Source organism: Lotus japonicus, chromosome 2, assembly GCF_012489685.1.
Source record: "Lotus japonicus ecotype B-129 chromosome 2, LjGifu_v1.2".
NCBI lineage: Eukaryota > Viridiplantae > Streptophyta > Magnoliopsida > Fabales > Fabaceae > Lotus > Lotus japonicus.
In genome coordinates this window covers 76,938,525-76,961,481 of record NC_080042.1, presented here as the reverse complement: position 1 = coordinate 76,961,481, position 22,957 = coordinate 76,938,525, and the positions used below count along the sequence as shown (strand labels likewise).

The 22,957-nt window shown below is 33.6% G+C and overlaps 3 protein-coding genes and 1 long non-coding RNA gene across 7 annotated transcripts; 3 read left to right on the top strand and 1 right to left on the bottom strand.

Annotated features, from left to right (window-relative positions):
• The first annotated feature begins 5,726 nt into the window (after positions 1-5,726).
• On the top strand, positions 5,727-6,909 carry LOC130739743 (uncharacterized). Its single transcript, XR_009019947.1, has 3 exons — positions 5,727-6,064; positions 6,171-6,282; positions 6,776-6,909. It is a non-coding gene; the product is annotated as an uncharacterized LOC130739743 (long non-coding RNA).
• Positions 6,910-6,951: 42 nt separating this feature from the next.
• LOC130739741 (ureide permease 2-like) lies at positions 6,952-11,037 on the bottom strand. 4 transcript variants are annotated; one of them, XM_057592132.1, is made up of 9 exons: positions 10,881-11,015; positions 10,054-10,121; positions 9,669-9,971; positions 9,365-9,503; positions 9,040-9,214; positions 8,397-8,422; positions 8,204-8,304; positions 7,706-8,080; positions 6,952-7,359 (listed from the first exon to the last, which is right to left on the bottom strand). In XM_057592132.1, exons 2-9 carry the CDS (start codon positions 10,090-10,092, stop codon positions 7,195-7,197), a joined length of 1,323 nt encoding a protein of 440 aa, XP_057448115.1. In that variant the 5' UTR covers positions 10,093-10,121; positions 10,881-11,015; the 3' UTR covers positions 6,952-7,194. The 4 variants fall into 4 exon arrangements, with proteins under 4 accessions (XP_057448115.1, XP_057448114.1, XP_057448116.1 ...); XM_057592131.1 differs by lacking the exon at positions 10,881-11,015 and adding an exon at positions 10,778-10,862; XM_057592133.1 differs by lacking the exon at positions 10,881-11,015 and adding an exon at positions 10,535-10,740.
• Positions 10,979-15,017, top strand: LOC130739742 (ureide permease 1-like). The gene is made up of 8 exons (XM_057592134.1): positions 10,979-10,996; positions 11,219-11,463; positions 12,266-12,404; positions 12,540-12,714; positions 13,351-13,388; positions 13,468-13,568; positions 13,807-14,181; positions 14,526-15,017. The coding sequence occupies exons 2-8, from the start codon at positions 11,236-11,238 to the stop codon at positions 14,676-14,678; spliced, it is 1,209 nt and encodes a 402-aa protein (XP_057448117.1). The 5' UTR covers positions 10,979-10,996; positions 11,219-11,235; the 3' UTR covers positions 14,679-15,017.
• Positions 15,018-17,502: 2,485 nt separating this feature from the next.
• On the top strand, positions 17,503-22,563 carry LOC130739740 (ureide permease 1-like). Its single transcript, XM_057592129.1, has 7 exons — positions 17,503-17,763; positions 19,685-19,823; positions 19,976-20,141; positions 20,923-20,960; positions 21,042-21,142; positions 21,520-21,894; positions 22,177-22,563. Exons 1-7 carry the CDS (start codon positions 17,536-17,538, stop codon positions 22,327-22,329), a joined length of 1,200 nt encoding a protein of 399 aa, XP_057448112.1. The 5' UTR covers positions 17,503-17,535; the 3' UTR covers positions 22,330-22,563.
• The last annotated feature ends 394 nt before the right edge of the window (positions 22,564-22,957 follow it).

Genomic DNA, 22,957 nt, shown 5'->3' with positions numbered 1-22,957 from the left:
AATATGGAATTTAAATACGACTTTAAAGTGGGTAATAATGATAAAAAAAAATTGACCAAAACAAAGTGTATTGAATAAATATACACCTTTTTTTAATATTTTGTGTTTAAAGCAATATGTTCTCTTTGTTGTCGCATTTCTTCTATTTTAGTCCAGCCACACAGAATTGTGTCTTGCTTATCTTTTGATTTTCTACTACCTCTGATTAAATTCGATTCCAATTACCCCTTGGATTTTGAAAGAAGTACTTGAGTCATAAAGAAAGGTAAAGATTAATCTCTCTTTGTCAATCTTTCTATCTACCTTCCATGTATATGTTGTCTAAGATCATTTATCTCATTCGTAGGTCTGATTGGTTAGTACTAAAATTTAACATCACCCTCAAAGTACCTCTTTTATATGAACCTGCCATAGAAAGCTTATAAACCCTCTTTATGGCATTACATTGAGGACAACATCTTAATCTTATCTTAAATATTTATAAAAGAAAATTTTCTGAATGGTGTCTTATAATTAGGACGGAGGGAGTAATCAGTGAGGGATCAAATCTTAATTGTGTACCTTTCAATCTTAGCTGTGTGTTTCTATTGTCTTTCCTTTCAGTTCAATATAACCCTGACACTTCCTAAATTCTTAATCCCCTTCCACCTTCCCAAACACTTCATCTTTATCGTCTCTCCACCAGCCGCAATCTTTTTCTTTCCAAGACCATTAATAACTTCTTGCTCTTCCTCTTTTCACAAACCTGAATAATACAACTGTCAGTCTCACATAGCTGTTGTTTTAGTGATTTCTGTTTTTTTGTTGGACTCATGTGTTCCTTTGCATTTCAGGTTTATGTTTGTAATTTAGATCTTAATGTCAAGGAGGAGGAGCTTAAGCAATCATTTTTGCTATTTGGGGATGTTGTGTCTATAAAACTTCATGCCGGGCAATCATTTGTGCTATTTGGGGATGTTGTGTCTATAGAACTTCATGCTGGCAATGTATATAGTTTTGCTCAATTTAGGACTAGGTTTTCTGTTTTTATTTCCTCCCTTAATTTTTAATGCATAAATCTTTATGGGGTTGCTCTATTGTTTTTGAAACTAAATGGACATGGTTTTGCTCAACTTGATATGCTTTTAGTTACATCATTTGGTTTGAAATTTCTGAAAATTGCCATTGCCACAGTTAACCGGCAAAGTTAGCCTCTTATCAAAATTATGTTTACATTGCTTTGGCTTTTCAAATGTGTTCTTTTTAATTGACATATAATTTGTCTTTCGTTTTTAGGTTCTCCTCTGAATTGATGTTGCAGCTTCTGAGTTCTATAAAGACAATATCATTTTCAATTACAGTGGAGGCTGAGTACATGGACGAACATGGTGGTAATTCACAGGATGCTTGGGAGGATGTAGGTCCAGATGAACTTTCATACTAGCATTGGAGGGAAGTAGTTGAAACTGAAAGCAGAGGTCATCTAACTGATACTAATACCTGTTTGCCTTCAGTCAAGTACAAAACTGGGAAAGATCAACATGGAAGCAATGAATCATGACAGTGGTGAGTCCTTGACAGATCTTTCCTGCAATCATCTTTCCTGTTTGCAGTACTGAGGTATCTGCTCCTGGGAGCAACTTATAGGAGAATTCTATAGTTCTTCCACTTCCTTCGCTTCAAATTGAAGAAAAGTTGTGCAAGTTGGGAGCTATACCCTTATTTTAGTAGCATTGCTTTGTCGGTGTGATAATCATTGTGCATCACTAAATCAAGCTCCTGCGTTTTAAATGTAACTTTAACTTTGGATTCAGCTCTCTAAGGTTGTCTCTTTTTTATTTTTTAAATGGAATGACTGGCATTAGTGGCCAGTTTTTAACGGTTATTGTGGTTGTTCAACTTTCTTTCCTCAGCTTAATTAAGCAAGTCTTGCGTCCATTTAAATTCCAAAGAATTAGTTCCCTGAGTACTACTTTCTTTATGTATAATTTTCTTTTGAACAACGGATCCATGTTTTTTTTTCAGAAAAAAAGAGATAGTTAAAATAGGGAAAAATAAAGGTTTAGGAAGAGGTAAATTTAAAAACAAAGGTACTGAAGTTTGTACTACAAATCTGTTGAAGCCCTTATCACAGGTAGGAAAGACATTTTGCTTTCCAAAGAAGTCATTTAGACAAGTAAGCTAGGCCAACAGGAGTACAGGACCATTAAAGACCTATAACATGAACTGTCTATGTAATTATTCCTGGGTGCAAATTTAAGAGACCAACATTCTTAATTACAAGGCTACGTCGAAATTCATATGCTTTCTAATCTTAGACCAGATTTCATTATTATGCTTATAACATAAATCTGAAGCCATCTCTTTTTGCAATTGTTTTCCTCTACCATATACCACAGTTTTGTGAATACCCAATATTGCACCAGATTTTGTAAAAGTGAGCTCCATATGCGCATTAAGATTGTACGGTACAATCTGTACCCAATGCTATTGTTCGTCGGTACAAAAGAGAAATACAATAATAGTAAATCAATATTTCTTTTACCAAATTGCATAAAGGGACATAAGTTAAAAAATAAATGGGCTTCAATAAAATATTGAATGTGAATCTTCAAGTTTCAATTTATGATTAATAAATGTAATAAATTATGAAAAGTTAATGTTTTTTTTGGTGTTTGACAAGTTTTTAACCTGTTTGAGATTCGTTGGTGGTCCGATTAAGGATAGAATAAATAAGATATATAAAAGTGTTCAATAATTTTGAATTATAAGAATCTTTATTAAGAACAATTTAAATTAATAATTTTAAAAATAATAGTAGCATGAGACTATTAAATTTGAATATGAAAATATAAATTAAATATAAACAAACATACAATTAATACAAAAACAAATAAATATAATTATTACGCTTCCAGCATACAAACTAAAATACATTTATCGTAAAAAAACATTCCAGTTTATGTTTTTTTGTAACTAAAATAAGTTTTATTAGTTAATTCATATACTTTTTTTTTTATAAAAGTAACAAAAATAACACATTTAAAAATTTTACGCTAAAAATAAAAATGAATATCCTCCGTGCATCCCACGGGTCACAATACTAGCTGAAAAAGTGTGAAATAATACGCTCTCAGTTTTATTCTCAATGAAATAATGCCGATTGCAAAAAAAAAAACCTAGCGCATAAATGTTACTTCAACTAGCTGAAATAAACTAATCAACAGACACAAAAATAATATTAATCTACCATTTAAAACAACAAGTCAAAAGATAAAAAAAAAACAAAAAAAAAACAAATACAAACATTTAATAAAAAGAACAGATTTAACAAAAAAAAATACAAAGCCCAAAAATGAATATCGATGCACGGGTAAAAAGTACTAGTAATAATAATAATAATTAGGACCAAAACAATCATTCACTTACTAAATATGTCATCATCATACGCCTTGATTCCTGTTTCAGGTGTGTATTTCTTATTTGGCTTTATGCGAAATCTACAAGACGCTGACACTATTATTTCATCATTGATGTGGATAATAGTAATACAGATTTTTCATCACTACATAAGGTGCAGTGCAGGTTGCTTTGAAGTTGAAACAAAAAATGTTTGAATTATTTTCTTTCACAAGTTTTATTGTTAGTTACTATTTTTTTTACTTAACTAGTGCTCTATTGAGTAGACAATAGGTGGTCCCTTTTGAGTTTTGACAAAGTAGAAGAAAGTTATCATCGCTATATTGTTCATATATAATAATAATACTTTATTATGTTTATCGTTATCTTAGCATTTTTTTACCAATTTTGATTAGGACTTAGGAGGTTTGATGAGAAGGTCAACTAAGAAAGTTGTAGCACTTGAAGTTCTTTATTGGTAACAAGATCTCAAACAAAATAATAATCTATAGCACAATGGAGGTCAGAAATAAGTAGCTCTAAATTTGTCCTAATGAATGAGTGGCTTGTGTGGAGTAAAGGACAATGGAGGTCTTAGAGAAGTTTCTTGCAACCATAATAATTCCATGATGTAGAGACATGCAATAGTCCTATATTAAGAAACCATGTGAGGACGGCCTCTCACAGGGTTTGCGGGAACGTCCCACACATAATTGTACACGGTGCTCAAAAGTTGCTCATCTTGCTTTTGAAAGTGTTGAGGTGTTCTCAAGGGTCATTGTCCTAGTGTAAGGTTCGATTGAAGGTTGCTTCGGAAAAACTGTTTGGGAGTCGTACATTTGCAAAGACCGTCGAGACACTCTATGTTTATCCTGTCTCTTAAGTGAGCGATTGTAGGAGCCTGAGTGATGTTGTGGCTGGTGGAGGGGACCTCTTGGTACTGATTCCCTGATTCGATACAACCATTTGTGCTACCTCATGTATATGCCCATGAATGGTTCTGTGTTCCAACTGAATAGACGAGGCTTATGCGTAAACAAGGATTGCACATAGACATTGTTGACTGTTTGATGCATCAGTAGAGCCCGATTACGCTATGTCTCGCGCTAGTGTTGTGCTCCTAAGGAGGCGATGAGTTCATCACAGAGGTTAAAACCTAAAGCGTATGTATGATGCTTCCCTCTAGGTGTAATCAAGGTTGCGATTGATTTACCTCTTCTGAGTGATCATCGTTTTTGTGGACTTCTTTGTCATTGAACGCGACAAATACTCCTTCCTGGGAGGACTGTGGTTTCATTGTTGCCTTTTTGTGTTTACCATAGTAAAGACATGTGAGAATACAATTTATCGATTCGCTACAAACGAGTGTCAATGTTTTGGTAGTAGATTACATGATCGAACATAAGGAACGGCGATCAAGTCAGCAAATATGAGGAAGAAATAAGGATTAGAGTTAGAAAATATTGTTTACCTAGCAAAAATGGAAGGAATCATGTCAATATATGATATGGGTACATTAAGATATAATAGATACTATCCGGTAATAGTACATATCACATTGATTTAAGAACTCTTATTCTCATACGTGTTTGACGTTGTCTATATTAGAACAAAGTACACGTTCCTATCATTATATTCCGTAACAATACATGTATATGCTATTTGTACACGTGTGAGAAAAAAGTGGAAAACAATTTTTTTTAATTGAGTCTTGTCCCAAAATGAGAATATTAGAGCATTCATATACAACCAACGCTAATAATTACAATTTGGTGTCGGCCATTATTGTGAGTCTTTTGCGTTAACTTAAAGTCGGCTAAATCAACGCCAATTAATATGTAGTGTTGGCCCGGGCCAACACAAATAGTTAACTTCATGACTTTTATCGTGAGTGTTGATGTCATTTTTTGACCAACACTAAGTAGTACTTTTTTGTGCGGTGACTTCCGTTTTTATAAGACTCCTATTGTATTTTTAATTTGGGTATCTTCTCACAAATTCTCGTAGGAACTATATATAAAATATATTTCAAGTATATTTGCTATGTTTTTTTTTATGAACATAAGGTTATAAGTATATTTGTTATCTGGAAAATAGGAAAAAATAGTTAATGATTTCTATATAGATTCAAAATTTTATGTAATGCATCTATTTTACATTTTTTACTCACTTCCATATAAAAAAGTAAGTAGTCCAAAGAGATAACTTTGTTTTATTTTATATTTGGAAAAAAAGATAAATGATAGAAAAAATTAACGAACACTTGTCACATTATTTTAATAAATGAAGTACCGACTATAATGCATGCTGTTATTGGTGTTACTGAAAACTTTCCGCCATGAATTCGCGAGTTCCTCCGCCGCCCGTGGAATCAGAATCTCACCCTTTGTGGTGGCGACACACACTACCATTTCAGGAAGATGAAAGAGTACTACTGGCAGCAGCAGCGCATTACAATCAATATCAATATCCTCCTCCGCTGCGGCGGGGAAAAATATTATCATCATCAGAATCGGAGTCTCTTCCTGTGTGGGCTGACCGAAAACCAGCCAACTCTCCTCCGCAACCGCAACCGCCGCCTCATGTGTCTATTCTACGTCGAATACTTGATAAATGCAATCCTTCTGATGCTCCTTTACACTTGCTTTTCGTCCCCTTCATGATACTCTGGGCCATCATTCATCTGGTATAGTATATATATACATACATGTTCTTTCTTGTGTATGAAAATTCAGCTCTTATCGTTTCGATTCGTTGCATTTATCTCATTAAAATTCATGTTCTTATTATAGGCAGGGTTGTACTTGACTATTCTTGTTTCAGCTGTATACTTTTTCTCTTATCACACGGGCAATCATCCAGTAGCCCAAGGTCGTACAAAAGTTGAAGAGAATTAGGGAGAAGGTGCATGTTACTGATCATCTACTCACTCTCACACACCTAGCTATTATTTGATGTCTTTTATGGTGGCTCTCAACTAATGAATTTGCTTCATTTTACAATTAGAATATCACTAATTTAAAAAATTAACACTTCAGGTCTCATATGAGATCAAGGAATAATAGAGGCCTACAGAAGAAGTATTTAGATTTGAAAATTGATATTGTACAAGCATTACGAATTTTGATTTGTTATCAGAACTGTATTGTGATTTTCTAAAATTAAAATAGAATGTTTCATAGAGAAATAACTAGCAAGGATCATATATGGAACCAGAAGCCGCAATTTCTAAAAATTAGTGATGCTCTGATTCTAAAATCAAGCAAATTCATTAGAAAGACTGATGGTCTTAATTAAACTTTGAGAACCACCTTAAAAGGCCCTATTATTTGAATGTTAGTTTGCCTAGGTTCTTCTGTGCAGTTTTGACCTCACATGTATTTTTTCACTTATGCAGTAAGTGTTCAGATGAATGGTTGCCTTCAAGTTCTTTCACAAGTCAAGATATAGAGGACTAGCACCACTTTGTTACTTCATAGTTAATTAGGAAGGAAGCCACTATTTCCCAAATGCTTTTTATGTTTTTCTTTTGTCTGATATTGTCAAGACTAGTATTTTGAATGCACAGGAGAATACAAACAATTGGATATATACATATTTCATTGTGCAAATTTTCAATTTGAATGTTCAAATATACACAAAATTCAATAACAATAGAAAAAAATCATAACAAATATTTCAATTCTGCATGCGCTTCGTTTATTTTTCTACACCCTTTTCTTAATACCAATGAAGAATGAGAATACTTCTCCCTTAGAAGTTAGCCCTGTTTGGCATATGCTTAGTTCTTCTATAACAGATAAACACCTTAACCATTCAATGATCACTGTTTTTCCTTTGTCCTGATGAAGCCATCAGCACAACAACAGCCATAATGAACATAAACAACATACTCCCTAGCAGTATGTATGTCCTTCGTGACGATTTCCGATACTCCCCAAACAGAACAATGCCCCAAAAAGTGGTCACAATTGGAAATGCCTGTTTGATCAACAATTCAACACAGATTCATATCATGAAACTAATCAGCAATCCTTTTTTTTGTCAAAGTAGTTCATTGAACAACAAAAGTCAGAAATTGAAAAAGTTAGTGGCCATTTGTGTTGGTTTGGAATGGATTTCATTTTCATTTGATATGTTCTTTAGAATTACAAAAATATCCTCTTATAACATATACTATGTTTGGACACCTGCTGGCAGTGGTACCGCTGCAAATTGACGTTAGCACTCACTTCGAGATAAAAGGTAAACTAAACTCTTGTTATGGATTGAAATGAAAGACTGTTCACAATGCACTATCTTATCAAAAAGATGTAATAAAACTGACCTGAACGGCATCTGCTGCTGCATATCCTGCTGCTTGACCTCCCATAAATTGGAGACCATTTCCAAACCCACAAAGGAGACCAGCCAACAAGGCCCAGCCTCTGCCATCCCAGTCTCTAAAATAAGCCTTCAATGATGACTTGGGTAAGTTCAAGACAGGGTGGTAGAGGAAGGTGATGTTTAGAATGATACCAAGAACAAAACAAGAGACTGAAAAGTAAAAGAAGGCAGTGTAAACACTCAAATGGGGAACCCCTTTCTTTAGAGTGTGCCACTGGTCATTTGTTGCCAAATTGAATGCTGGTGAGAATAAGGAGAAGCAAATTCCAGAAAAGAAAGTTATAGCCAATCCCACCAACATGCCCTTACCAAAAACCTGCAGCAGAATTTAATCTAAGCTTGAGATATATGATTAAGGCCAAGGATTTGGTTGATTAATAGAATGTTTGTTTAATTGTTTCCCATAACATATTAAGTACAATAGATTATAGTAACTTGCTTTAATCGCTCTCGTTTTCTCGAGCTCTATAAGAAAAACTGCAGTCCCAGCTTCAAATTTGTCTTCTGAACTATTTCCGCTCTCGAGTTCCTTTGATTTGTCTGAAACAATGTATATTGAAAAGGTAGAACAAATTAGCGTGTTATCAAATAAACACAATCCCACAAGTTTTTCCTTTTCGGAGTTTTCGTACCTCTATTTCCTTCTATCAGAGAGATCCTGGCATAAACACACAAGTTGCAGACATAATTAGCTCTAGACAACACAAATTTAGATAGCAAAAGCAAACAGCACCAAAATCAAATAGCATGACTGACATTGTGAATGAAAAGGAAGAACTTAACAGCTGTATGCTAATACTCCTACGAAGAGGAACTATAAACATGAAATCAGTTCTTATCAAATTCAAGAAACTTATATAACTACAGCAGCCAAAATTCAGAACCAGCTGAAGTGCTTCTGCTTCAAAAGTTGGGGAAAACACATGAAAGAAATTCTTTAAAAAATAGGACACAAAAATATTGTGTTACTTCTCATAACATTAATTGTGCTGAATGCAAACATCTAGTTTATTCTACTGTGAGTATTGCCTTTATAAAATAAGCTGTTTTACATTGTCAAAGAACTACAAGTTCCTGATTCTGTTTCCTGATAGAACCTAAACAAGGGACATTTTCCCTCCATAAGAAGGCAGAGAATGCATAGGGATCAAAGGAAGTATACAGGGCTGAAAGCAAGTTGAAAATAGTGCTAAGGAATCATAAGGGGCATAAACCATGAATTTAACACCACTCAATAGTCATATCTTAATATAATTGTAAGCAAACAATACATACAAGGTTCCATCTTTATAATCATTTGACAAATTGTTGAGCTTGACTTCATTATCATCAGTATTAGATGCATGAACAGCGGAGCCTAGACAAACTGCAATCAAAAAGCAACCAATTCCTGGGAAAAGGATCTCAGCTTTATTGATTTTGTAGTCCAAAAAGTAATTCAATGTTGATCCTGTTACAATCGGAACGCAATAGAATTGAATTTAGTACCGGAGCAAGCTGAAGTTTATAGTATTTTCTTCAGTATTCATTTCATGTCCTAATTTTTGTTCGCTTAGTTAGTACTTATTTGATATTTTGGAGTGGATATGTCAGTGAATACCTATAACAACATTTATGCTTGCTGCAATCACTGTTACTGCTGATAATCCAACCAAAGCCCAAGCATATTGTGTGCACAGATTTCCAATGCTGAGGACCGCGCCACCCGCCATGGCAAACAGAACAGAAGGCCAATTATCCTACACATGATAACTTATGCAGATTGTTAAAAATATGCAATGACAGATAAAGTTTGTCCCCGAAGGATAGTTCAGGGGGTAAGAGCTTAGCGATATGCAGCTGCAGGTGCAGGGACCGATCCCTGCAAAGGATAACAACTGCAGAATACAATGAAAACGTGTTACCTGAGCAAGCTGAGCAAAGAAATTCGGCTCATTAGGCGTGCTTTTTCCTATCTCGCCGAATGTAACAGCAATGATGAGAGCGGCCAAGAGATTGGTGATTGAGTAGTCAAGATAGGTATGCTGAGGAAGACGGCCTCTCCTTTCTAACAGAGTCAAAACAGCAGGCCATGTCCCCAAGAAGAAAAGGGCCAAGAGCATGCAACCTATGGCACCTCCCTTGCTCTCCACCAAATACACTTTCAATGGAGTAAATAAAAGCCTCTCAGAAATTGAAGTGATCAAATTGGAAATATCAGGGAAATCCTGAAAGAAACATGAATTAGTCGTACTCCTGAGAGCAAAAAGTAAAATGATAAGCTATTATTAGAATGTCACAATTCACAACCATTCTCAACAAAAAGTTCACCCAAATATAAGAGGTCATATCCACAGAAATTCATGCAACATGATAACCTGAAATGGAACTTATTAGAGAGGGCGATTCACCTGAAACCGTTAGAAACCATAATTCAAGTCAAAGCCAAAAGTATGCATAAGGAGGGCATGTTTGGAAATACTTCTACAATTGATTTTGAAACCATAAGAATGCATTTTTGGAAATACTTCTACAACTGATTCTGAAACCAGAATCAATTATAGGGAGAAGCTTTTGTAAGTAGCTTTTTGAGTTTCAGAATAGATTCTGATGAAAAACAAGCTGATCCAAACATACTATGAGTAGATTGTAGGTTTAAAAATTGATTGTGAGAAAATTGAAGTTGATCCAAACAAGCTACATTTCTAATAATGAAAAATTTCAACTGAATAGGGATGAAAAATGAAAAGAGAGTGAGCATAATTTCCACCCAAGACAAATCTGCACATACACACAAGCAGATACAGAAGAACTGAAAATACACAATTCAGCCAATAATCTTGTAATCTACACTTAAATTGAAAGGGGTGGCCAGCTAAAGGCAAGGCAAGTATATAATTGAGTAAAAATTCAGTTTTTAATCATGAAGTAGGATGAGGGGTATAAAAGTAAAGGGTCCATGATCTTTAAAAACTCAAACATGGATTGGATACTCTTTTGACTGACAGTGAAGAGAGAACTGAACCACAGCTACCTTGAATTCATAAACCAGAAGCAATAGAAAAAGACAAAAACACAAATAGCAAAAGTCTCTGTCCTTATATAATGACTTATTTGGCCATATTTATGGTACTCACCCAGCTTAGAGATTCTGGAAAAAAGAAGGATCCTTTTGATCTGAGAGTGTGATTCTGATCCATTATTGGAGGCAACAACTTGAGTCTTGACAGCTGATTCCAACTCTTCTGATTTGGTAGGAATTTCAATTTAGCAACCCATTTATTACTTAATCATTTTAAGATTCCAGTTATGAGAAAGATTCCAGTAATGATTCTCTTCATTAACTTATTAAATATAAAAATCATATTGTTTACTGAAAAGATGGTGGAATTGTCAAAGCACATGACGTCACTATATGACTTTTTTTGTTCTATATAAGATTAACCTTGGTTGAAATCTTGGCATGTTGTTGTAGTGAGATCATAGTTGAAAATGTATATGGTGGAGAGCAAGGGAGGTGCCATAGTTTGCATGCTGTTGTCCCTTTTGTTCTTGGGGACATGGCCTGCTGTTATGACTCTTTTGGAAAGGCGAGGTCGTCTTCCTCAGCACACTTATCTTGACTACACACTCACCAATCTCTTGGCTGCTGTCATCATTGCTTTCACCTTTGGTCAGATTGGTTCTGATCAGCCTAACTTCTTATCTCAGTTTTCTCAGGTAGGTACCTTATCTTATCCTATCTTGACCTGTGTTTTCTATCTAAAATTAAGGGCAGTACCATCATGAACTTAAGTGAGATTCATCCTTGAATATAGAACCAAGATCCCTCATTTTACATGATATTTTTAGTTACATGAGATTTTTTAGGAACTAACATACATGCAAGCATGTTTGTAAATTCTTTTACAATTTACTCTGAACCGGAATCAATTTTGGGAAAAGCTTATGTGAGTAGCTCGTGTTTTTTAATTGATTCTGAGATAAAAGATATTGATGCGAACATGCTATTGGCGGTTTTATTTTTCATTTGCAGACAATTCTGATCTGATAGATTTGGATGTTTCCTGTTTGTAAAGATGACTTAATTTTGTTCGAGTAAAAAAGACAACTTTTTTAATATAATTTAATGTAATAAATGAATCTTATAACCGATCATTTAAATGTTTATATGATAACAACAGTGTTGTCTTTCTTTTCTTTACAGGGACTAAAATTACTGGGAAAATATTTGATTTATAATCAAATTAACTTATTATACTATCTCTGCAGCTCTCTCTCTTTTATAGTAGAAAAGGTGGAGAGAAACTCAAATTTGGAATTTCCTCTTCCCTTTTTGCTATAAAAGGGAGATGTAAGTATAATATGAAAATTTTGAGTCCCAAGAAAAATGAAATCAAGAAATGTGTCTTGAATGTCAACCTGAATTACATGCATCTTTTTTTGTCAGCCTGAAACTTTATACTATAGTGACTATTATTGTTCAGGCTTGTGTATGAATGTGCTATGGTATTTGATTCAGGATAACTTTCCTTCTGTTCTTTTTGCCATGGCGGGTGGGGTGGTCCTCAGCGTTGGAAATCTGTCCACGCAATATGCTTGGGCTTTTGTTGGATTATCAGTAGTAGAAGTGATCACATCAAGCATAACTGTTGTTATAGGTATCCTACTCTCATGAGTTTCTTAGATTTTTGGTTTTATACTTAATAAATAGAAGTTGCCATTATAGCTTGCTAGTTGCTATGTTCCTCTGGTGTTGAACATTATAGCACTTTTCTGTTCTGATTGTTTAACAGGAACAACCTTGAATTACTTTTTGGATGACAAAATTAATAAAGCTGAGATTCTTTTCCCTGGAGTTGGATGCTTTTTGATTGCTGTTTGTCTTGGATCTGCTGTTCATTCATCTAATACTGCTGATAATAAGGCCAAGCTCGAAAATTTTTCAAACGACTACAAAGATGCAGCTCAGTAAGTGTTGTTTTGTTTTGAGTTATTTCAGGATATGATCATTGACTACTGTTGATATTCTCAGCTAATTTCTGCTTCTCTGCCTCCAAAAATTTAAACAAAAAAAAAAGGTCATGCTTTCTATAGGATGAAGTTAAGCTGTCCTGGGAACTTAGTCATGACTATCATGCTTAAATTATAATATATAGACCCCATTCGGATACGAACTAAAGAAAGCTTATTGGAGCTTATCTAGTAGAAAAATCACTGATTAGTTTCAATGAATGCTCTTTTGTCTCCAAATAGACTCATATTATCATAATAGATTGTAAGAAGTAACACAGTCACAATTAACTCAACCAGTGTTAGGAGCATTTTTTCTCCAATGTCTAAAACATAATTTGTAAAGATAACTAAAGCTGTTCACTGTGTAGAGACGACTTTCAATTGCTATACTTTTTTCTGCACTACTACAGAGAAGAAAAATTGATTACCTTATTTTAGGGGAAGAAGCAATAATTTGAGTTGGTTTTGAACTCTGGATGGGATGGTTATCATAGTTTTTTATCACTGCTATTTGTTAAGAACTATGATTTTAGTGTGTTCTCTTGGATAATCTAAAGCATTATTTACCACCATATTTTGTTCTTTTGCCAGGGGAATTAATTTATCCACATTGAAAGAAACAAGTGAAGGTAACAATATCTAATTACCTATTTTGTGGGATTGTTTTCCTTGCTAAATGCTGGCCTTTTCCCTCTCCTTTGTTAATAGCTGATTCAAAGGATCCAGAGAAGGGAAATGATTCTGCATACAAGGCCAAAAAAGGAACTGCAGTTTTTCTTATAGAGCTTGAGAAAAGAAGATCCATTAAGGCAGGTGGTTATGCCTTATGGAATTATGACTACAGTTTTCACAAACCTTTTCACTTTATCGTGTAGCATTTAGAGCCCGTTTGGATACGGATCATAGAACACTTATTGGAGCTTCTCTACTAAAACATGCACTAAATAAGATACAAAAAGTGATCTTTGCTCCGCATCCAAAAGGGCTCTTAGACAATGAAGAATGTTTGATGTATATGGAAGTACTCTTGGATTAAATCTTTTGCAGGTGTTTGGGAAGAGCACTTTGATGGGATTAGCTATAACTTTCTTTGCTGGATTTTGCTTTTCCCTATTCTCACCAGCATTCAATTTAGCAACAAATGACCAGTGGCACACTTTAAAGAAAGGGGTTCCCCATTTGAGTGTTTACACTGCCTTCTTTTACTTTTCAGTCTCTTGTTTTGTTGTTGCCATCATTCTAAACATCACCTTCCTCTACCACCCTGTCTTGAACTTGCCCAAGTCATCACTGAAGGCTTATTTGAGAGACTGGAATGGAAGAGGTTGGGCTCTTTTGGCTGGTCTCCTTTGTGGGTTCGGGAATGGCCTTCAATTTATGGGAGGTCAAGCTGCAGGATATGCTGCAGCAGATGCTGTTCAAGTGAGTTTTTATTTCACTTTCTTTTCATGCCTATAAAGAACATTACCAAGAAATTTAAGAGCACTTATTGGAGCTTATCTGGTAGAAAGAACACTGAATAAGCTCTAATAAGTGTTCTTTGGTCTGTATCCAATAGACTCATAGTGCATGTTTGTAAATTCTTCTACAACTGGTTTTAAAACCAAAAACAATAAATGAGAATAAGCTTCTTTGAGAATCTTTTAGGTGATAGAATTGATTCAGAGAAAACAAAAGTTGATCCAAACATTCTAATAGTATTTGAAGTATGTTTGTTCCTTAAATCATGAATTCACGGTAACTGATCAGGAGTGTTGTTTGTACAGGCACTACCACTTGTAAGCACATTTTGGGGTGTCGTTTTATTTGGAGAGTACCGCAAATCATCAAAGAGGACATACATGCTGCTAGGGAGCATGTTGCTTATGTTTATTGCAGCGGTTGCTATACTCATGGCATCGTCGGGGCATCGAAAATGATCACATCAATGAACGGAAAATGTTCATAAAGATTGAAAAGTGTTGAAATGTTTGGTTTCAGAGCTCAATGGATAAACGCATATGGTCATTGTTAGAGATGCAAAATATGCACACAGATGTTAGTTTCAACTTCAAATGATTGTACACTGAAAAGGGATATATAAGTATTTTCAAACAAACTATTTAGAGGCGTAAGCCAAGAAAGTGAAGTAGGAATACAGTTTAAAACTTATAGATCGTTATGTATGTTTGGAGGTCAGATATTTGTGACATAATTATTTGTACATTAATTTGGAAGTTTTGTATCATCTAATGAATCTAGGAATGAGGTTGGTTTCATTAGTCAATCTAACACCATGCAACTTGTTTTGTTAATCACTGAAGGGATTGATGGTTAAAATAGTGAGTTGATGATCCCCATTAGGGAACTATCAAGTAAGATAAGAATTTTGCAAGTCACATCTATGCCAAAAGGGGACCTCTGAAAACAACAATTCCATTGAAGAACGGAAGCAAATGCTTGGCAATAGGTACTGGTATGTTCTGCAGTAATCATGAACAGTTAAGAAAAACAACAAAATTTGAAACAAAATGATTAGGAAAGTTAGGCTTGTTATAACATTTGGCTTGATTTGCATTTGGGGATGTACCAAAAATAAGCATTTGGGGTGAGTCAAAGGCATAATTAAGTGAGATTTGAAACTATCTTTGCTAAATATAACCCATTGCATTGAGTTAGGAACAGTCTAAAGCATTGATCATGTTTGCAGACCAATCTCTTTAAAGAATCTGCTAAGCACTATGATCAAAGAGGCTAATATTCTATACCTTGAGATATACATTCCTTCTATTATTTGAAATGAGACACGGATTGAAGAGCCAATTGGATCAAAAAGGGACTTTGTCATCAAATATAATATAATCAGTAACACGCCACATCATTCTGCAAGAAAATAAAAAATATGAATGATTGGAAATTGATTAAAGAAATAGAAACAAGTTTCTAAGGGAATAAAACTTTTTTTATCATATGAAGGAATAGAGCTTATCATGCGCAAATTGTGAATTCTCATGTCCCCATATGATAGTTCAAATGATAGGAGCTGAAGACATATGAGTTGGGTAGGGAGGTTAATGATCGATTCCTGACAAGTGCAATTTGTCTTTTCAATGTACCAAATAACAAAAATTGTGAAATCATTAAAGTATGCATTGCCTGTGTAAAAAAATATATATATTAAAAATATAAGACAAACTCAAATAAATTCTCACAAATTAGGGATCTAAGAAAAAAAAATCAATAAGTGTATTTAAGATAACATACTAGAAATAAATATAAAATCATTTATGAGATTCTTACCTAATAATTAGTTGTTCACCAAAATATCAAAACCTCTATTTCCAAGCTGTGTACGCACATTGTACCACCGATCATCACCATCAATAGCATGATTGATGGCGGCAAGAACAGCACATTAGCCGTCTTATTCCATTTCATTTCAAGTATCTTTATTCTTTATATAGTAATTTGTTTGTATTGTTAATAAAACTGTTATTAATTAATTATTCTTTATATAGTATTTAATATCCCTCATATTTGGGGTGAAATGATGCAAAATCTGATAGCAACAGGCGCCAACAGCTATGAAATGAAGGCTAGATCCCATAAAATATTGCTAATCATGAGACAATTGATTATGAAGATCTAGTAGACTGTAGGGCTCTATGTGGAAAGAATGGCTGCAATGACTTGTGACAGCCCACTTAAGCATTTGTGCTGAAACGTAGTAATTTTTTTAGAAACAGTGCAGCACAGTAAAAGTAGAAACTTGCAATATAGTGTTGTTGATAGAATAGAATTAAATTCGAGGCAACAACTGGAATCTTGACATCGGATTCCAACTCTTTTGGTTCTGCTTGCAATGTCAACTGTGCAACCCAATACTTTTCATTTCAATATTCCACAAATGAAGTTCAATGCTCAATGATTGATTGAAGATTAACGAACACTATTTTTAGTATATTAATTGAAATTTATGTGGATTCTAATTAATAAATTAGAAATGAGATATATATTTTTTTAGTGAATTTCAAATAACGAATGAAAAAGTATTTAAAATAAATGGTTAAAGTGAGATTTTTTTTATTATAACCAAGGTTAGAACTTAGAAGCCCAAAAACAAACTGAACTTCTCCTTAGATGCAGGAGCTATAAGCATCAAACATGAAAGCAACCACACAAAATGGAACAATACAGTCATAAATTCTAATTGGCATAGCCAAAAGGAGAGATATATTATTGCTAGGATTTTTCTTCCACCGGTTATACATGATTCTCTTTCTTGCTTATAAAAAAAACATGATTCTCTTTCTTAATGATTGCATAACATTACAACCCTAAATTAAACAACTCTAATTAATTAAATCATTAATTAATTGTTGAATAAAATTAAATTAATTAAAGAAAAATTGCACTCATGAGATTTATTATTATAGCACTCATCTCCTCTTTCTATTTTATGAAATGCACTCAGCTCCCCTCCTTCATTTATCTTTATCATTTTGAATAATAGATGAGTGATAACTGATAAGTGTTCTAATAACAAATTTTATAAGAGGTTAGTACAATATTGATAAATTTTAAAAGAGTTTAGTATAATTTTTCTAATAAAATAAGAGTATGTGATTAATGATATGAGCGAAACCATAATTAACTTCAGGAATCCCGTCAATTAAATGCAATAGTCAATTTGTGAGAGCATATGACCTCACTTTTGGACTAGTGTGGTATGTTATAAATTAATCTTTGGTTGAATATCCTTACACTACATGTCTTGTAGTAGTGAGATAGTTGAAAATGTATATGGTGGAGAGCAAGGGAGGCGCAATTGGATGCATGCTCTTGGCTCTTTTGTTCTTGGGGACATGGCCTGCAGTTTTGACTCTGTTAGAAAGGCGAGGTCGTCTTCCTCAGCATACTTATCTTGATTACTCAATTACCAATCTCTTAGCTGCTGTTCTCATTGCTTTCACCTTTGGTCAGATTGGCACTGATGAGCCTAACTTCTTATCTCAGATTTCTCAGGTAGATATATCATATCCTGTGTTTTCTATCTAAAACTAAGGCACCATCATGAACTTAATTAAGTGAGACTCATTCTTGAATATCTAGAGCCAAGATCCCTCATTTTTCATGACATTTTTAGTTGCATGAGCGATTTTAGAAACTACTAATTTTTTCTTCCACTTTTAAAACGAACACAAATTAAATAAGAAAACCTTTTATCCGTACATTTAGTTTTGTGTGTTGAGACGTCACTGCAATTGTTAATGCTTCTTCTACCTTTAAAACAAACACAATGAAGAAAAATCAGTAATGAAAAGTCATTGTTCGTCTTGGTATGACAAAACACACACCAAAACTTAATAGAGTCTATCACTTAAACATTTTCTTTTGAATTCCACTTAAAACATATCTAATGCTCTGTTTGGATAGATGGGTGAAAATGAGTGGAAGGAATATAAGAGGAAGGAATATAAAAGAGAGAAATATAAAGGGAAAATGAAGTGATTCTTAAGTTGTTTGGATTGATTGAAAAAGAAGAGAAAATGAAAGGAAAAGTGGTGATAGTATTTATATAATTACTGTTGTACCCATTTGTTTATATAATATATAATTATATATTAATACCTTTATATGAATTGTACTCATGTGAGGTACTTTTCACGAGTACCAAAGCAATTTGCCTTGGCTTGTTTTCTTGGCTAATCCGGACGGAAAACTATTTTGGTACTGTACACCACTCATTTTCCCACCCATTCATTTTCCAGTCCCATCCAAACACATAAAAAAGCTATTTTCCACTCATAATCCTTCCTACCAACTTCCTTCCTCTCATATTACACCCAACCAAACAGAGCATAAATGAATTCATTGTGTTGAATTCTTTTTTAGTTTATCCTTTTATTGTATTGAGTTTTTCTATAGTTTGTTTTTATTTTTGAAACCGAGTTTTGTTATAGTTTTTTTTTTTGACGTTAAATTTTGTTATAGTTAAATGCAAAGACCAATACAAACATATTAATAGTTGTTTTATACGACTTGAAAATAAATATCCTCGAAAAGCACAACAATGTGACAGCAAAGAAATAATTTTATAATTTATACGTAAGTCAGCACTCAGCAGTATAACGTATGGGACCATTTTGAAACCGACAACTATTAGTTTAAAATATTCAAAAACAAATAAAATAAATGAATGGTTTTATTTCAAATTTTAAAAATAAAATAAATGAATTGATTTATTTTAAATTTTTAAAAATTCAGAATAAAATAAATGAATCATTTATTTCAAATTTTGAATTGAGAGAAATAAATTAATAGAAAAGAGTTTTCAAGAAGCCATTGAATAAGATGGTGATATTTGTCACAATTTCATCATGTTTGCTTTGGCTTCATCCTTACACTCATGGCAATAAGTGGCTTAAGTGACTTGTTTGATCACTGTTTTAGTTTTCTTGTATTTAAAAACAGTTTTGGGAAACACTTTTTAAAATCTGTTTAAAATAAATTGTTCGAATGAGATGTTTTGTAATATTAGTGCATGTTGAGATACACGATAGACTTTCATCTCAAAAATAGAATTGATTTTGTGAGAAGTTACACCTAGTAGTTTTTGAGGGAGTAGAATTGATATACAAATTGTTTGATCATTGCTAGTGTGTGTTTGGGAAACCCAATTGAATCCGTATCTAGGTGTGATCCACATCCAATAGAAGCAACAAATAGTTACTTTTGGAAAGATGAATCCAAGTAGTAGTGCTAATTTAAAATCAAACATGCACTTAATATAAAAATATGAATGTCAAGAAAAATGAAAACAAGAAATGTGTCTTGAATGCCAAGCTGAAGTACATGCATATTTTTGTCACCCTTTTAACTTTATACTATATTGACTATTACTGTTCAGACTTTTGTATGAATGTGCCAATGGTATTTGATTCAGGATAACTTCCCCTCTGTTCTGTTTGCCATGGCGGGTGGGGTGGTCCTCAGCATCGGAAATCTGTCTACACAATATGCTTGGCCTTTTGTTGGATTATCAGTAGTAACAGTGGTTGCTGCAAGCATAACTGTTGTTATAGGTAACTTACTCTCACAATCACACCCCTCTTAGATTTTGGGTTTATTTTGTACTTAAATAGTAGTTGTAATTATTTATATAGCTTGCTATATATGTACTCTGGTGCTTAATGTTATAGCAGTGCTCCTTGTGTTCTGATTGTGTAATTAACAGGAACAACCTTGAATTACTTTTTGGATGACAAAATTAATAAAGCTGAGATTCTTTTCCCTGGAGTTGGGTGCTTTTTGATTGCTGTTTGTCTTGGATCTGCTGTTCATTCATCTAACACTGCTGATAATAAGGCCAAGCTTGAAATTTTTTCAAACGAGGCAGCTCAGTAAGTGTTGTATATACTGTTAGAAATAAAGATTTCATGGTTACAAAATGAAATGTCATGAGTTACTATGCATGATGCATTATGGTGCATTAGTATATATTGTTTAAGGACTATTATATTTTGTTATGAAACCACTAGGAATTTATCATTAGCTTTATGTCTATTTAGTATTTTAATTGAGTAGTTATACAGTTGTTATGGATTACTCATTATAAATAGAGGATCAACTCATGTAGCATGTGTGTAAAAAATAATAGAATTATCTCATTTTTATTTTTCCATATTTTATTTTCCGACATATACTTTGTCTTACTTCTGCTTAGTCTAAAACCCTTAGATTCTAAAGTCTTACTCGAAATCTTAAGTTTATATTTACTCAGTTCACTTTCAAAAAATATTTACTCAGTTCCCTTGATTCTTCAATTGGAACTATATCATCCACAAATTAAACAACATGCAGTTTGGAATGCTCTTTCTGTATATCTTAGTAAGCATATCCAGAACCAGACTGACAATTGATGTAAAACTACAAATATGTTCACTGTGTGGAGATGACTTTCTATTGCTATACTTGTTTCTGCACTACTACAGTACTACTGAGAAGAAAAATGTTTTCCCTTATTTTAGGGGAAGAAGCATTAATTTGAGATGGTTTTGAACATTGGGAGGGATGGTTATCATAGTTTCTAGATAAGTGCTGTTTTTGTTTTGGACTATGACTTTAGTGTGTTTTCTTTGATAATCTAAAGCATAATTTACAACCAATGCTGTCTTTTGCCAGGGGAAATTGTTTATCCACATTGAAAGGAACAAGTGAAGGTAACAATATTCGATTACCTGTTTTTGTGGGATTATTTCACTTGCTAAATGCTGATCTTTTTACTCTCCTCTGTGGCATAGTTGATTCAAAAGATCCAGAGAAAGGAAATGATTCTGCATACAAGGCCAAAGCAGGAACTGCAGTTTTTCTTATAGAGCTTGAGAAAAGAAGATCCATTAAGGTAGGTGGTTATGCTTTATGGAACTATGACTCCAGTATTCACAAACATTTTCTCCTTATTGTGTAGCATTTATATAAGGATAAATTGGGCCGATTTCCCCTGAGATTTAACGAGACACTAACCACCTTTACACTCTTCTTCTAAGATTTATCATTATTTCATTCATATATCCTCTAAGGTTTATCAATATAGCACTGAATATCCCTCTATTATTCGAAATTGTTATTAAGGAGGGGAAGTTTATGCATTTTGCAAAATAGATGCAAGGTTAGTGCAATAATAAAAACCTTATGAAGGTCAGTGCAAATGTGTAATTTCCTCTTTAAATAATTAAGAATGATAAATATGATAGTACTCTTGTATTAAATCTTTTGCAGGTATTTGGGAAGGGTACTTTGGTGGGATTGGCTATAACTTTCTTTTCTGGAATTTGCTTCTCCTTATTCTCACCAGCATTCAATTTGGCAACAAATGACCAGTGGCACACTTTAAAGAAAGGGGTTCCCCATTTGAGTGTTTACACTGCCTTCTTTTACTTTTCGGTCTCTTGTTTTGTTGTTGCCATCATTCTAAACATCACCTTCCTCTACCAACCTCTCTTTAACTTACCTAAGTCATCACTGAAGGCTTATTTGAGAGACTGGAATGGCAGAGGTTGGGCTCTTTTGGCTGGTCTCCTTTGTGGGTTTGGAAATGGCCTTCAATTTATGGGAGGTCAAGCTGCAGGATATGCAGCAGCAGATGCTGTTCAAGTGAGTTTTTACTTCACTTTTTTTTCATGCCTAGAAAGAACTTTACCTAGAAATTCTTTGATATACCAATTTAAAACTATTCCAAACACGCATTATTATAATTAATTCTAAAGTCAAAATCAATTACTATAAGAGAAAACTTACGCTAGTAGTTTCTAGGTACCAAAATTGATTATGAGGAAACATAAGCTGATCCAAAATGCTAATAGTATTTGAAGTGTGTTTGTTGCTTAAATCATCAATTCTCAGATCTCAGTAACTGAAGGAGTGTTGTTTGTACAGGCACTACCACTTGTGACGACATTTTGGGGTGTTGTTTTGTTTGGAGAGTACCGCAAATCATCAAGGAAGACATACATACTGCTTGGTAGCATGTTGCTTATGTTTATTGCAGCTGTTGCTGTACTCATAGCATCATCAGGGCATCGAAAATGATCACTTAGGTGGAGAGAAAATGTTCACAAAGATTAAAAGGTACTGAAGGTGAAAGGAAAAACGCATATGATCATTGTTAGAGATGTAAAATATGCGCAAACATGTAAGTTTCAATCGCAGAAGATTGTACACTGAAAAAGAAACAAAAATGCAGCAACATTCACTTTTACAAATTGTCAAATTGTCTCAACTGCAGCAACAACTTTCACCTTATATCCAACAAGTTTCACACCATTATTATTAGTACGACACATATATGGTACTTGAACCAACCAGTCATTGGTCCAACATGGTGTTTAATTTTAGTAAAATATGGAATTGATTATTCATTTTTAAGATCATAATTCATAAGTCTAATTTTATGAGCTAAAATCAAAAGTTAAGAAATAACAACCATGATATGTCCTGAGCTTCAAATCAATTTTTCATATTTGCAACCATTTTAAAGTGGATAAATTTGATTTTATTCTATCAATTTCATTTTATCATCCTTGTTTATAATAAATACAAAACAAACTAACAATGTAAAGTTGTATTGAGTGATTAAAATAAATAAAAAAATTGAATATATTCAAATTGATTTTATTTTAAATTGTTATCGCAATTCCGATCTGCACGTGTAAATGTC

Coding starts and splice junctions, on each gene's coding strand:
- LOC130739741 (XM_057592130.1), bottom strand. CDS start 10,943: ATGGATCAGAATCACACTCTCAGATCAAAAGGATCCTTCTTTTTTCCA. Junction 9,972..10,880: donor TTCCAGAATCTCTAAGCTGG/GTGAGTACCATA, acceptor TGTTTCTTTCAG/GATTTCCCTGATATTTCCAA. Junction 9,504..9,668: donor TCTTTGCTCAGCTTGCTCAG/GTAACACGTTTT, acceptor TATCATGTGTAG/GATAATTGGCCTTCTGTTCT.
- LOC130739742 (XM_057592134.1), top strand. CDS start 11,236: ATGTATATGGTGGAGAGCAAGGGAGGTGCCATAGTTTGCATGCTGTTG. Junction 13,569..13,806: donor AGAAAAGAAGATCCATTAAG/GCAGGTGGTTAT, acceptor AATCTTTTGCAG/GTGTTTGGGAAGAGCACTTT. Junction 14,182..14,525: donor CTGCAGCAGATGCTGTTCAA/GTGAGTTTTTAT, acceptor TTGTTTGTACAG/GCACTACCACTTGTAAGCAC.
- LOC130739740 (XM_057592129.1), top strand. CDS start 17,536: ATGTATATGGTGGAGAGCAAGGGAGGCGCAATTGGATGCATGCTCTTG. Junction 19,824..19,975: donor AAGCATAACTGTTGTTATAG/GTAACTTACTCT, acceptor TGTAATTAACAG/GAACAACCTTGAATTACTTT. Junction 21,143..21,519: donor AGAAAAGAAGATCCATTAAG/GTAGGTGGTTAT, acceptor AATCTTTTGCAG/GTATTTGGGAAGGGTACTTT.